This window comes from Bos indicus, chromosome 2 (genome assembly GCF_029378745.1).
Source record: "Bos indicus isolate NIAB-ARS_2022 breed Sahiwal x Tharparkar chromosome 2, NIAB-ARS_B.indTharparkar_mat_pri_1.0, whole genome shotgun sequence".
Classification (NCBI taxonomy): domain Eukaryota; kingdom Metazoa; phylum Chordata; class Mammalia; order Artiodactyla; family Bovidae; genus Bos; species Bos indicus.
This window is the reverse complement of record NC_091761.1, coordinates 85,599,035-85,614,516: the sequence shown is the minus strand read 5'-3', so window position 1 is coordinate 85,614,516 and position 15,482 is coordinate 85,599,035. Positions and strand designations below refer to the sequence as shown.

Here is a 15,482-nt window from a genome sequence, read left to right as displayed (position 1 = left end):
CATTAACACACATAAATGTCTTGTTAATTTTTGCATATTATTATTTAGAGAATTAGTTATTCAATCATGTGGAAAATTCTGAAAGAGATGGGAATACCAGGCCACCTGACCTGCCTCTTGAGAAACCTATATACAGATCAGGAAGCAACAGTTAGAACTGGACATGGAACAACAGACTGGTTCCAAATAGGAAAAGGAGTACGTCAAGGCTGTATATTGTCACCCTGCTTATTTAACTTCTATGCAGAGTACATCATGAGAAACGCTGGGCTGGAAGAAGCACAAGCTGGAGCCAAGATTGCCGGGAGAAATATCAATAACCTCAGATATGCAGATGACACCACCCTTATGGCAGAAAGTGAAGAGGAACTAAAAAGCCTCTTGATGAAAGTCAAAGAGGAGAGTCAAAAAGTTGGCTTAAAGCTCAATATTCAGAAAATGAAAATCATGGCATCTGGTCCCATCACTTCATGGGAAATAGATGGGGAAACAGTGGAAACAATGTCAGACTTTAATATTTTGGGCTCCCAAATCCCTGCAGATGGTGATTGCAGCCATGAAATTAAAAGACGCTTACTCCTTGGAAGGAAAGTTATGACCAACGTAGATAGCATATTGAAAACCAGAGACATTACTTTGCCAACAAAGGTCCATCTAGTCAAGGCTATGGTTTTTCCAGTAGTCAGGTATGGATGTGAGAGTTGGACTGTGAAGAAAGCTGAGCGCCGAAGAATTGATGCTTTTGAACTGTGGTGTTGGAGAAGACTCTTGAGAGTCCCTTGGACTGCAAGGAAATCCAACCAGTCCATTCTAAAGGAGGTCAGTCCTGGGTGTTCTTTGGAAGGACTTATGCTAAAGCTGAAACTCCAATACTTTGGCCACCTCATGCGAAGAGTTGACTCATTGGAAAAGACTCTGATGCTGGGAGGGATTGGGGGCAGGAGGAGAAGGGGACGACAGAGGATGAGATGGCTGGATCGCATCACCAACTCGATGGACATGAGTTTGGGTGAACTCTGGGAGTTGGTGATGGACAGAGAGGCCTGGCGTGCTGCGATTCATGGGGTCGCAAAGAGTCAGACACAACTGAGCGACTGAACTGAACTGAAATGAACTGATACCAATATATTTATTCTACTCAAATTTATTGAATAGACATTAGGTGCCAGAAACCTGCCAGGCTTTGTGGACAGTATAGAAAATTGCATGAGACTCAGACCTTTGTCCAAACAGCTTACTGTTTATAAAATTTGACATTGTTTATGTCTATAAGGACTCTGTATAATCATAAAGAATTACTTTTCCATGAGTAATTTATGACCACTTAATGCAATGCACATTTGAAAGTAAGAAAAACAAATATTGGAGGCGACCATTTTTAAGGCACATGTATCCTATTTCTTCTCATCTTTTCCATGTGCCAAAGTGCATGTTTCTGTTTCTTAAACAGGGTTGAAGCGACCTTTTGTAAAAGGAGAAAGTCATAAAAAGTAGAAATAAAGTGACTATAGATGCCATCTCCAGTTCACCATGTGTGATATCCCATGACAGTTCCTCCCTCTGTCTGCTATTTCTGTATCTCAAATAGGAGAGCCTACCATGGAGTGTCATCCAACAAGGCCTGCAGTCCTAAGGCCGAGTGTTCCCCTCAGGAGGAATGCCAGCATCCTTACACATTCTTGTTCATTAAAAAAGAAACCAAGGCTTTGAAACAGCACCACTCACAGTGTGGCTTGTGACTAGTCTGAGATTTAGTCTTTCCTGTGGTGACTTGAGGGAGCATTCAGAAACTTTTAGAAAAATTTGATAAAGTAATTTCATGGCTGCGAAACTTAATAAGAAAATAACTGAGTTTATAATTTGTATCTTCATCTTTTTTTCATTTTGTTATTCTAATTATGCATGAGGAATTTGAAATAATTAAAAAAAACTTGTCCTTCACCGCAACTAGTTTGAGAAGCACTGTTTAAGTATCCTTTCTTGGTTCAGAAAGTGTTCAGCTTCCCATTCCCCACATAGCTTCTTTTTCACCTAGTAAATTTCTGTCAGAACAAACTCCTAGCTGTAATTTTTAGCCAGTGGGTAATACAGGAAAAAGACTTCTTTTGATTACAAAAATCATTGATTCCCTCAATAACCATAGAATTACTTCCTCTTCAAGGTAAAATGCTTTCAAGTTAAAATTTTTGAAATAAAAATGCAACTTTAAAAAAAGGAATTATAGTCTTTTTAAATCAAAGCTTCATTTTTGTGAAAATATTACTTTACATTTATATTAAATGCATGCATCCATTTTTGCAGGCTAAAACTTCAGAATTTAAAATGTAAATAAGGGAGAATTAACATTTAAGAGTATTTATGTCAGGATACTTGCCTGATACTGTCCACTGAGTAAGCTCTGGGCTAGGAGAAAATGCAGGGGCCCTTAAGACAGCCAGGCTGGCAAACCATCTTTAGCCATCATGACTATAAAATGAAGCTGCCTGTCAAATGAGGGTCAGTCCAGATGACCCTTGAGGCCTTTTCTAATTCTGTATCCTGTATCTCTGTGCATTTGATTCCATAGCCATTTTTTACTACTTGCGTTTTCATTTCAGAAATGGGTTGTTCAGTAGCTAAGTCATGTCCAACTCTTTGCGACCCCATGAATTGCAGCACACCAGGCTTCCCTGTCCTTCACTATCTCCTTGAGTTTGCTCAAACTCATGTCCATTCAATCAGTGATGCCGTCTAACTATCTCATCCACTGCTGCCCTCTGTTCCTCTTGCTCTCAATCTTTTCCAGCATCAGGGTCTTTCCCAATGAGTCCATCATGGTCTTTTCCAATAAAAAAGGGTTAATCCTTGGAAATCAACCAAGAACCCCTCCTTTGTATAACTAAGCATTCCTTGATAGAGTCCCTTCTTGTCAAGTAAGGTGAAACTGCAATTCATTACCTTGGTAGATATTTTAAAAAAATGAAAAATGGCAAAGTTGAAACATTTCATAAAAGTGGAGAAATAAATGTAGTGGTCATTCTAGATGTCTGTGAGCTGTGAAAGTGAGTGTTGGTACAAAAGTCAGTCAGTTCAGTTGCCCAGTCATGTTCGACTCTTTGCAACCCCATCATCTGCAGCTAGCCAGGCTTTCCTATCCATCACCAACTCCCAGAGCTTGCACAAACTCATGTCCATCCAGTTGGTGATGCCATCCAGCCATCTCATCCTCTGTCGTCCCCTTCTCCTCCTGCCTTTAATCTTTCCCAGCATCAAGGTCTTTTCCAATGAGTCAGTTCTTCGCATCAGGTGCCCAAAGTATTGGAGCTTCAGCTTCAGTCCTTCCAATGAATATTCAGGACTGATTTCCTTTAGCATTGACTGGTTGGATCTCCTTTGCAGTCCAGAGGACTCTCAAGAGTCTTTTCCAACACCACGGTTCAAAAGTATCAATTATTCGGTGCTCAGCTTTCTTTATAGTCCAACTCTCACATCCATACAAGACTACAGGAAAAACTATAGCTTTGACTAGATGGACCTTTGTCGGCAAAGTAATGTCTCTGCTTTTTAATACGCTGTCTTGGTTGGTCATAGCTTTTCTTTCAAGGAGCAAGCATCTTTTAATTTCACGGCTGCAGTCACCATCTGCAGTGATTTTGGAGCTCAAGAAAATAAAGTCTGCTTTGTTTCCATTATTCCCCCATCTATTTGTCATGAAGTGATGGGACTGGATGCCATGATCTTAGTTTTTTGAATGTTGTGCTTTAAGCCAGCTTTTTCACTCCTCTTTCGATTTCACCAAGAGGCTCTTTAGTTCTTCTTCATTTTCTGCCATAAGGGTGGTGTCATCTGCATATCTGAGGTTATTGATATTTCTCCAGCAATCTTGATTCCAGCTTGTGCTTCATCCAGCCCAGCATTTCTCATGATGTACTCTGCATATAACTTAAATAAGCAGGGTGACGATATACAGCCTTGACATAATCTTTTTCCTATTTGGAATCAGTCTGTTGTTCCACGTCCGGTTCTAAGTGTTGCTTCTAGACCTGCATACAGATTTCTCAGGAGGCAGGTAAGGTGGTCTGGTATTCCCATCTCTTGAAAAATTTTCCACAGTTTGTTGTGATCCACACAGTCAAAGGCTTTGGCATAGTCAATGAAACAGAAGTAGATGAGCTGAAACGCTCCTGCTTTTTCTGTGACCCAACAGATGTTCACATTTTGATCTCTGGTTCCTCTGCCATTTCTAAAACCAGCTTGAACATCTGCAAGTTCACAGTTCACATACTATTGAAGCCTAGCTTGGAGAATTTTGAGCATTACTTTGCTAGGGTGTGAGATGAGTGCAGTTGTGCAGTGGTTTAAGCATTCTTTGGCATTGCCTTTCTTTGGGGTTGGAATGAAAACTGACCTTTTCCAGTCCTGTGGCCACTGCTGAGTTTTCCAAATTTGCTGGCATATTGAGTGCAGCCCTTTTGCAGCATCATCTTTTGGAATTCCATCACCTCCACTAGCTTTGTTTGTAGTGATGCTTCCTAAGGCCCACTTGACTTCACATTCCAGGATGTCTGGCTCTAGGTGAGTGATCACACCATTGTGATTATTTGGGTCATGAAGATCTATTTTGTATAGTTCTTCTGTATATTCTTGCCACCTCTTTTTAATATCTTCTGCTTCTGTTAGGTCCATACCATTTCTGTCCTTTATTGTGCCCATCTTTGAATGAAATGTTTCCTTGGTATCTCTAAATTTCTTGAAGAGATCTCTAGTCTTTCCCATTCTATTGTTTTCCTCTATTTCTTTGCACCAATCACTGAGAAAGGCTTTCTTATCTCTCCTTGCTATTCTTTGGAATTCTGCATTCAGATGAGTATTTCTTTCCTTTTCTCCTTTGCCTTTAGCTTCTCTTCTTTTCAGAACTATTTGTAAGGCTTCCTCAGATGACCATTTTGCCTTTTTGCATTTCTTTTTTTTGGGGGATGGTCTTGATCACTTATTCTTGGGGATAGTCTTGATCAAGGTAAAATGAGCACTCACGTGAAAATTACCTAAAGTTCACATGAAACGAAATATATTAGAGTCAACCCAATTCTTTTTTTTTTTTCCTCTCTGTCTGATCAATGAACTTGAACCTTTTCCTTTTATAAATTTTTAGGTATAACCCAGTTGTTGGTCAGGGCACCTAGCCTTCTAAACAGATACGACTGACTAGAAACTACATACCACACCTTGTACAAAGTCTAATATTCTCCAAAAGATTCCACAGAATTCCTGGAGATACAAGTTTTGGTTGTCTGGGTCCACAAGCCTGCGCCTGATGCTTTCATTGGGGTTCTTCTCTTCCCTCTCGGCCTGTTTACTCTGTTTCCACACAGATGTAGACCTCTGCCCAAGGTTGCAGGCCCATGTCCTCTCTTCAATCTGTCCTCATCTCTGCTTTCCTGCCAAGCTCTCAATGCTTCTCACTCTATTATGCAGAGCGATGTAAGTGTGTTTGGCCCCACAAAACCTTCCCCACAAAACTCACTATAGACCCACCACTGCATAGCAGGGGCTGAACTCAGAGACCTGTGAATGTTGACATAGGACCTGCCCTCCTTTACAAGACTATTTGGACTTAGCACAGTATTTTTTTGTACTAGTAGACAATAAAATTTGATTTTAAGCAGATTTGATTGTACTTTGTGACAGTTCAAACAGGGAGCTAGGCCAGGTGGTCTGCAAACCTTTTCAGTAAAGGGGGAGATTGTTGTTGTTTAGTCACTAAGTCATGTCTGACTCTTTGCAACCACATGGACTGTAGCCCACCAGACTCCTCTGTCCATGGGATTTCCTAGGCAAGAATAATTCCTTCTTGGAAATAATGCCATTCCCTTCTACAGGGGTTCTTCCCTACGCAGGGATCCAAACCACATCTCCTGCATTGCAGGTAGATTCTTTACTGCTGAGCCACCAGGGAAGCCCACAAGTAGAGACAGTAAATATTTTTAGGCTTTGATGGCTGCATGTAATTTTGTCGTGAATACTCAATTCTGCTATTACAGTTTAAAGCAAATAGATAATATGTAAGCAAATAAATGAGGCTGTGTTTTAGTAAAACTTTATTTACAAAACTAAACCAAGACATATCTGTGATTAAAATATTTTTAGCAGTATTGTTTACTTAAGAATACAGTTTTTCCTCTCCTAAACTATAAAAACACTTATGTAAAAACTATAACTGGCATGTATATTTTCTTTGCTTAAACTATTGCTGTGTATACAATGCAAATCATTCTTAAATATTCATTTAAAAGTAGGGCCTCTCTTAGGTAATATCTCAGTCACCTAGTCAGAGTTACTCTAAAAGCAATCACATCGTGTTACCTTTAAAAAACAAGTTTCTCATGAATTGGCCTTATAGTATAAATTTGTAAAATGTCTATCCTGAATTTACATAATATTTAATGCAAAGCAGGAATCGATACAAGATTAGTAAAATAATATACATGGCAAAGGTATTAAAGTGACAGTATGTATTGTTATTTTGCTGTGTGAAAAGAATATTAGTATTGCTTTGAAATGGTTATCTCCAGCACTTTTTGGCCATGTATCTGCAAAACTTTCAGCATGTGTCCTCAGAGTATGCATCTCATTTATTTATAAATTATATGTAAGAACTATTATCTTAGCTAATATTTCAAGGCAGTGTACTTAGGGAGAGGCTTTTCATTTGTCATAGTCTTAAATAACCATATAGATAATAGACTTCTGATGATTTCTCTGTTTGGGCCAAGCTCTTGTCAGATCTGATTGAATTTGTCATTACTTTTACCTTATAATGTGGGTAATAGAAAACTTTTACTCAGAGTAGAGGTGTCAACTCTGTGACTTTCACATGATTTATGATTGCATTGGTTATTATCATCTTTAATCTGTGGATTCCTTGCATAAATCTTAAACATCTTTGGGTGTTTTAGTTTAAGGAACAGATTACAATCTGTATATGGACTTGGTAGGTTATCACTGTGTCTTTTTAAAAAATTTTTATTTATAGTATTTATTTGGTTATACCAGGTCTTAATTGTGGCATGTGGGATCTTTAGCTACAACATGTAGAATCTTTAGTTGCAGCACGTGAGATCTAGCTCCCTGACCAGAGATCAAACCCAAGCCCCCTGCATTGGGAGTGCAGTCCTTGCCACTGGACCAGCAAGGAATTCCTATCACTGTGCATTTCAGTGTACTCAAAGAAGGCTGAGCACTGAAGAACTGATGCTTTCAAACTGTGGTGCTGGAGAAGGCTCTTGAGAATCCCTTGGACAACCAGGAGATCAAACCAGTCCATCCTAAAGGAAATCAACCCTGAATATTCATTGGAAGGACTAATGCTGAATGTGAAGCTCCAATACTTTGGCTTCCTGATGTGAAGAGCCGACTTATTGGAAAAGACCCTGATGCTGGGAAGGACTGAGGGCAGGAAGAGAAGGGGTGACAGAGGATGAGATGGTTCAGTGGCATCATCAACTCAATGGACACGAGTTTGAGCAAACTCTGGGAGATAGTGAAAGACAGGGAAGTCTGGTGTGCTGCAGTCCATGGGTTTGCAAAGAAATCAGACACATCTGAGGGACTGAACAACAACAAGACATCTAGCTGGAAGTTAAATACCAGTTAAAATGCTTTCCTTTTTAAAGAAATAAAATTTAAATAAATGTTCCAATATTTTCTTTACATATCACAATTGTACATCTACATACTGCACAATTTGAGATGAAAATTGATAAAAATACTATTTTTCTCTTATTTAATTCTTCACACTTATATTGTGATCTAGCTTTTCTTTTATTGTTTACTCACCTAGTTTTTAGGGTCTGTGTGTGTATGTGTTTGTATATGTGTGTGCTTGGTCATGTCCAACTCTTTGTGTCCCCTTGGACTGTAGCCTGCCAGGCTCCTCTGTCCATGTGATTTTTCAGGCAAGAATATTAGAGTGGGTTGCCATTTTCTTCTCCAGGGGATTTTTTAGCGTAGAGCCTGATTGATGTTTCCTTCAGTCTTCCATAGTTGTAGTAGTGTTTTTCACATAGTAAGTGAGTATTAATAATACATGTACAGGGACTTTCCTGGTTAAGACTGCAGTCCTAATAACGGGGGGCATGAGTTTGATCCCTGGTCAGATACCACATTCTGCATCACATGGCCCAAATAAATAAATATATAATAAAAATACATGTGAATGCTTATAAAAAATGCATGTACTCATTTCACACTAAAATAGGCTCAAGGAATATTTAATAGTCATTACTTTATTTTTAGTCATGGTCTCTTTGGCCTAAGGAAAGCTTATGCTTTGAACGGAAACCTTTGGAAGTTTTATTGGGTTTGGAGTTGTGCTGGCACTCTTGGCCTAAAAGAAAAGGGGTAGAATGACTCTCTATCTGTGCCACTCTCTCTGTCTTCATCCCATATGACCTTGGTTGTTTACATTGAGCTAGCCTGTGAGGGTCTAGTAAAGCATCTTATACCCAGTAAGGATTGGCTGAACATTTGTCCGTGACCTCTGTAAACTCTGCTTTTATTTTAGGAAGCAGTACAAGTATTGATTAAGCACTCAGCTGATGTCAATGCAAGGGACAAGAACTGGCAGACCCCCCTCCACGTGGCAGCAGCCAATAAGGCTGTTAAGTGTGCAGAAGTCATCATTCCCCTGCTGAGCAGCGTCAATGTCTCTGACCGAGGGGGTCGCACAGCCTTGCACCATGCTGCTCTGAATGGCCATGTGGAGGTGAGTGTCCTCATCACTGGAATAAGAATCTTCCCCACAGACTCTCTTAGCCCCACATGGAACCTAAATTTCATCACTGAGGCCTTAGAAACCTTAGGTAGTTGCCTATTTTTAAATTTAGAGCCACAGTAAATTGAAAAAGTAGGCAACACCTCAGTTTTTCCCTCTGACACACATGCCACAGGTTAGCTGAGGTATCTTCCTACTTTGAACTTCAGATCGCTGACCTGCCTTTAGATTGGATGTTAAGTTGGGCCAGATCACCTGCTGAGGGTAAGGACCACTCACCATTACAGAGTATACATTTGATTTCTTTCTTGGTTATCTTTCAGATGGTCAATTTACTGTTGGCTAAAGGGGCAAACATCAATGCGTTTGACAAGAAGGATCGACGTGCTCTGCACTGGGCAGCTTATATGGGTAAGGATTCCATGAATGGAGAGCAAAGTGCAGATCATCTGAACTGATGAAGCTTCAAGTTTCTCACTGACCGTGTAGATTTTCTCTTGGGTGAGCCTGACTTCTTGTCAAGCTTGGGATCCAATTGAATTAAGATTCAGTCCCTTTTACTGGCACGCATAGAGCACTCTAGTTGGGCAGTAGCTTCGTCAGGGATTTATTTATCCTACAAAGAGCAGGAGAGATGAATCATGGCATGGACTTCATTGAATGTATTTCAATCTGGGTTGGAAAGCTGCACAAATTGTGCTTATGTTAACTTTTTATGGCAGCAAAATAAAGTCTTTAAAAAGAAGGAGGACTGGCTAGCAAAGCAAGGATGTAAATTTCATTTGTCTTTTTGTTTATAAATACTCCTGAAAGAAACAAAAAGGAAGGAAGGAAGGACAGCATCCTGGCTGTCATGTAGAGGTGGCTGGAGTCACTGTGCGTGATTCTGTTACTCCACCGCCAACAGAGCTGGGGCTTGCTCCTTGTTTCTGCCGGTTCAGGTGCAGAAGACAAAGGCAGATGTTCTGTTTCTGTGCTTTTCTCATCACGTTTGTTGGCACTAGTACCCCGACAAGTGAGAGCCCTCCTAGAGTTTATTTTCAGTGTGGACTTGTGGGAAATGTAGAACTAAGATCCTTCCTTTGTGTTTCTGATTGGAGAACATCCTGCAATTAGGAAAGCAGACAGAATTCTACCAGCTCCAAGTTATAAACATTCTGACTGCCCATCACAACACAGGAGATTGTGTGGTAAATTATGGATGATCTACACAAGGGGACAGTATGGAGTAACTACAGCAATGATGTTGTCGGTATTTTTTTTTTTTTAACATAGAAAGATTCTGTGACTATGTTAAGTGAAAACAGATCATATAATAGTACAGTTTAAATAATACAACCTCATTTTTGTAAAAAAGATCTCTAAAATAAATACAATCTTGAAAAAGCAGTCTGGGATGTATTAAACACTGAAATATTAAACTGAATATCTCAAGGAAATGGATGATTTTGGTTTCCTTTTAACACCTTTTTGCTTTTTCTTAATCCTTTTAAACAAGCCTACAGACCTTTTATTATCATAAAAAACAATAATGGTAATTGTAGGGAGAAGAAGAATGGATTGGGGCAGAGCTGAAATAAATTATGTGAGTATAGATGAGTCTGAGTGAATTTTGGGGCTTAAAAAACAGAACCTTGAGATTTTGCAAGCATTACCATTTTTTACAAGGTGAAATGGACTTTTGAATTAACTGAAACAAGTTAGATGCCTGCATGGTCCTTGCCGGACTGGAGCCAGTGATCGTTTCCCAGATGATGTTTAGGCAGAGCATACATTAAGCTAGTGTGACATTATACTCAAAGAACGTGGCCTTTTGCATTTGTTCTTGGCTGATACATAGCTAAAAGTGTTCGTCACTCAGTTGTGTCTGACTCTTTGTGACCCTGTGGACTGTAGCCTGCCAGGCTCCTCTGTCCATGGGATTCTCCAGGCAGGAGTACTGGAGTGGGTTGCCATTTCCTTCTCTGATATATACTTAAAACATGTATAAAATTGCTAAAAGAAGTTAAGTTATATTTTTGTGTGTCATAAGGATGCAAGTAGGGAAACATATAGAGATGACTGTCCTTGTGAACTAAAAGTCAAAACCAGGACAAAGAGCTTAAGATAGCATCACCACTAGCCAAGACCAGTCTCTCTCTCTGTCTCTCTCTGTCTGTCTCCCTGTCTCTCTTTCTCTCTCTGTCTCTCTAGGCTCTGAAGCCACTATGCATCTTCTACCCTTCAGTTATCAACAGTGTTTAGAGCAATGATCTTAAAGCATGGAACAATCTTTAGTCAGGAAATAAAGGTCAGATACATTTATCATTGTATGTGTAGCAAAATAGACAACAAAGAAAAATAGTCTTGAAAATATGCCAACAAGAGTTGAAACTAGTTTTCCATTTAGTCAGTAATTCATGAGAACACTTTGAAGTTGAACCATATAAAGGTGCCATTTTTGTGGGTTCAAAAAAGGGTGAAACAGTAGCAGTTTCATGTGATTTAACATATGGAGTTGTTCTGATTAATTGACTTTTTTTTCCTTTAGTTTTTCCAGACCAAATTGTCATTGTTAGACTTTTCATTGAAGAATGGCAATTGGTTTCAAAAGCATTGTTTTCATTTTAACACAATTTTTTTAGTGTCTGGTTCTAACATATTTTTAGGACTTTGTCATTATCCGTAAATAAGCGTGGATCTCCTTAAAGAGAAGGCTCACATATGAATCATATTCTTTCTTCCCACAGGATTTACATGATACCTGACAGGCTGGCTATTTGCCATGAACCACCTTTTACACCGGAGAAGGCAATGGCACCCCACTCCCGCACTCTTGCCTGGAAAATTCCATGGACGGAGGAGCCTGGTGGGCCGCAGTCCATGGGGTTGCTAAGAGTCAGACAAGACTCAGCGACTTCACTTTCACTTTCATGCATTGGAGAAGGAAATGGCAACCCACTCCAGTGTTCTTGCCTGGAGAATCCCAGGGACAGGGGAGCCTCGTGCGCTGCCATCTATGTGGTCGCACAGAGTCAGACACGTCTGAAGCGACTTAGCAGCAGCAGCAGCAGCTTTTACACATAGCTTAGGAAAATGCTGGTGGCAATGAAAGAGGATGGTGATAACTTAGGTGGAATGAATTGTCAAATTGTCCTAGGAAGGTTAACCATGTTTTCTGCTGCTTTGTTTGTAAGGCCACCTGGACGTCGTGGCGTTGCTCGTTAACCATGGTGCAGAAGTGACGTGTAAGGACAAGAAGGGCTATACGCCCCTGCACGCCGCAGCCTCCAACGGACAGATCAATGTTGTCAAGCATCTTCTGAATCTGGGGGTGGAGGTGAGCTATGATTCAGGCATCGTCCCACGGTACATTTGTGGGTTTTCTGTTGTTCTGAAATCCTGTTTGCCTTTTAATTCAAGAGGGGGAAAACCCCTCATTTCTTAGCATCCTGTTTTTTTTTTAGTTTACATGGGCAACTGATGAAGGGCAATCGGGGCATATGCTAAGTAGTAGAAAACGAGAAACAGACCAACTTTCTGTATCAACATAGATAGAGAAATATTTAAGCATATATGATATATGATAAATATTGACCAGTCATTTTTAAAAGACTGGCTAGGGTTCCTCATCCCACCTTTAGAACCTTCTAAATTGAAGCTTCCAAGCAGAATTGAATGAATAAATGGCAGGGACAAACACGCTGAGTTGGAGAAGTTGACTTGACCCTAATCTCCTCGGGTAGCAGGGCAGGAGCAGTGGCGAGGTTGTCCTGGAGGAAAGGAAAACTAAGTTGTCGTACTGAGATGGTGATGGTGAGACACAGGAGTCATGGCTGTCTGGGCAAAGCAGGAGAGAGGTAGGGGTTAAATACACGGCCCAAACACCAGAACTTGGCCTTGAGAGGGGTCAGACAGCAGAGCCAAACCTGAGGGTTCTGAGTTCAGGCCCCACGGCAGCTCTCTGAGCAGCCCGCAACCTTCCCTCTTCTGTTCACCATTGAGTTTCAAGGTCTTTTCTTTTTTTTTTTTTTAATTTTATTTTATTTTTAAACTTTACAATATTGTATTAGTTTTGCCAAATATCGAAATGAATCCGCCACAGGTATACAGCATTTTGAGACAGGTTTGCATTTCATTTTACCCTTTACCTAGCTGAGAAATATCTTCCCACAAGTTAAAGCCTGGTCATTCTCATGTTTTGCTGATCTTTATCTCCAGGCTAAAGCCTTCCCGGGATGACCACCCTGGGGCAAGAGTAAGCTCTGAATAATCACGCTGACAGAAGGATATTTCCTTTCTCCAGCACAGCTAGTAGGCTTTTGCTGGGAAATGGGAGTATATTGGCTCCAGTGATTTTCATCACCCATATTGGGCTCATTTGCAGATCGATGAAATCAACGTGTATGGAAACACAGCTCTCCACTTGGCCTGCTACAATGGGCAGGATGCTGTAGTCAACGAGCTGACCGACTACGGTGCTAATGTGAACCAGCCCAACAACAGCGGGTTCACCCCATTGCATTTTGCTGCTGCCTCCACACACGGTGCTCTGTGTCTTGAACTATTAGTAAACAACGGGGCGGATGTTAACATCCAGGTAGGACTCTCTCAGTCTTCTTCCTTCAGTGTTAAATACCTTTGCATTGAGCCTCTGAGCAAAAGCACCTGCTGTCAATTACAAAGAGTAAATTATAACTGCGAGCATCCTGACTCTCACAGCCTTATCCTGTCCTGGCACACGGTGGAAACTTATGCAGCCGTGGTGGTGCCACTGCCGTGGTGCCACAGCACTGACTCTAGTTATGTGACCTTGGGAGCTTAGTGAATTCACCAGAGTAAACACTGGGTCTCAGGCATGTTGACTTGGCCTAGATTCTAATACTGAAGTGAATGTTGAGCTGATAGAGCAGAGCTGCTGAGAATGAAAAGGAAGCCTAACCTAATGATATCAGTTATGTTCCCAACCCATGTGACCCTCCAAGAAGTTTCACAAATGCTTTTCTGGAGTACACTCCAGATAGTAGCTGCCATTATGTGATACTAATCTGATTTTAATGGTAATTCCTTTACTCAGCAAACTGACTGATGACTACCTAGTGTCCTCTGTTTGATACTGGGTGTATACTCCAAGGTGCCCTTAAGGAATTTACAGTATGGCAAGGAGATAATGTACTCAGATAATCATGAGGCAAGACAGAATGCCATGAGTGACGTGAGGGATTAATAAAATGCTGCAAACCATAAGAAGGAAGTGTTGACTTGCTTTTTGCTTGGACATTACAACTGGAGATTGCTGTTGAGCTGAAGATTGATATCAGTTGAGATGAAGAGAGATAGAGTTTGAGGGAGGATGTTCCATATGGAAAGAATGGCATTAGCAAAGGGTTTGAGAGGTGTCAGTAGGTAAACTTTAGATAACTGTTAGTTCACTCACTCTAACAGATAACCAAGAGGAACATCTGTAGGCAGCCTTCATGATCCAGGTTACATCACTTGGATGCATTCAGATTGTAGCAGAGTATCCTGACTTATCCCAAGTGACCTTGTTCTCATCCTCAGCTCTCCTTCTCCCAAACACACAGGAATTCTAAATCAAAGACCCAGTGTATTCTGTCTCTGCTTTTGAAAAATTGTAATTTCCAAGATTTAATTTCAAGAATATTGGATCATTTTATTTTAATGACCTTCTCTATTCACTATTAAAATCCTTTTATGTTTTTTCATTTAATTTATAATAGTGGGGAAATATGAGACAAATTTTCAGAATAGTAGTTTATTGTGATTGAGCAGACTGCAAATCATATGAAAGAAAGGAGTCAGGAACAAGCCAAAATGTGACCTGACCAAGAATGAGCACTTATCTACTGGCCAAGGAGTTTGGGTTTCTATAGGCTATGGAAGCCACTAGTCATTGCGGAGGTCACATGATCAGAACTGAAGCTTAGGAACAGTAATCTGGCCACAGAACACTAGAGACAGAAAACATAAAATGAAAAATGTGTGTATGTATATATATATATATATATATGTTTATATGACTACATATAGATTTTAAACTTTTATATAACAGAACAACAACAAAAAAGAAGCAAAAACCTTAACCTAAAGTTAAAAGGGGAACAACTCAGAAATTTTTCTGCAATATACATGATAAGAAAGATTTAACATATTTAATATATAAGAACTCATAAAAATCAAAAAGAAAACATCTGACAATCTGCTAGAAAATATGGACAAAGGCAGATCACGAAAGAGAGGATACAGTATCCATTAAATTTATGAAAAAATGTTCAGTATCACCAGTCACCAGAGAAATGCAAGCTAATACTTTTATAATCAGTTCAGTTCAGTTCAGTCACTCAGTCGTGTCCGACTCTTTGCGACCCCATGAATCGCAGCACTCCAGGCCTCCCTGTCTATCACCAACTCCCGGAGTTCACTGAGACTCAGGTACATCGAGTCAGTGATGCCATCCAGCCATCTCATCCTCTGTCGTCCCCTTCTCCTCCTGCCCCCAATCCCTCCCAGCATCAGAGTCTTTTCCAATGAGTCAACTCTTGGCATGAGGTGGCCAAAGTATTGGAGTTTCAGCTTTAGCATCAGTCCTTCCAAAGAACACCCAGGACTGATCTCCTTTCGAATGGACTGGTTGGATCTCCTTGCAGTCCAAGGGACTCTCAAGAGTCTTCTCCAACACCACAGTTCAAGAGCATCAATTCTTTGGTGCTCAGCTTTCTTTATAGTCCAA

The 15,482-nt window shown here is 40.3% G+C and overlaps 1 protein-coding gene across 14 annotated transcripts in view; it reads left to right on the top strand.

Annotated features, from left to right (window-relative positions):
* Window positions 1–15,482, top strand: part of ANKRD44 (ankyrin repeat domain 44) — a 320,547-nt gene that overhangs the window by 183,369 nt on the left and 121,696 nt on the right. For all 14 annotated transcript variants that reach the window (XM_070769783.1, XM_070769730.1, XM_070769741.1 and 11 more), the window contains 4 exons: window positions 8,543–8,743; window positions 9,076–9,163; window positions 11,929–12,071; window positions 13,119–13,331. In XM_070769783.1, coding sequence (XP_070625884.1) covers window positions 8,543–8,743; window positions 9,076–9,163; window positions 11,929–12,071; window positions 13,119–13,331 — 645 coding nt within the window. The remainder of the gene's footprint in view (window positions 1–8,542; window positions 8,744–9,075; window positions 9,164–11,928; window positions 12,072–13,118; window positions 13,332–15,482) is intronic.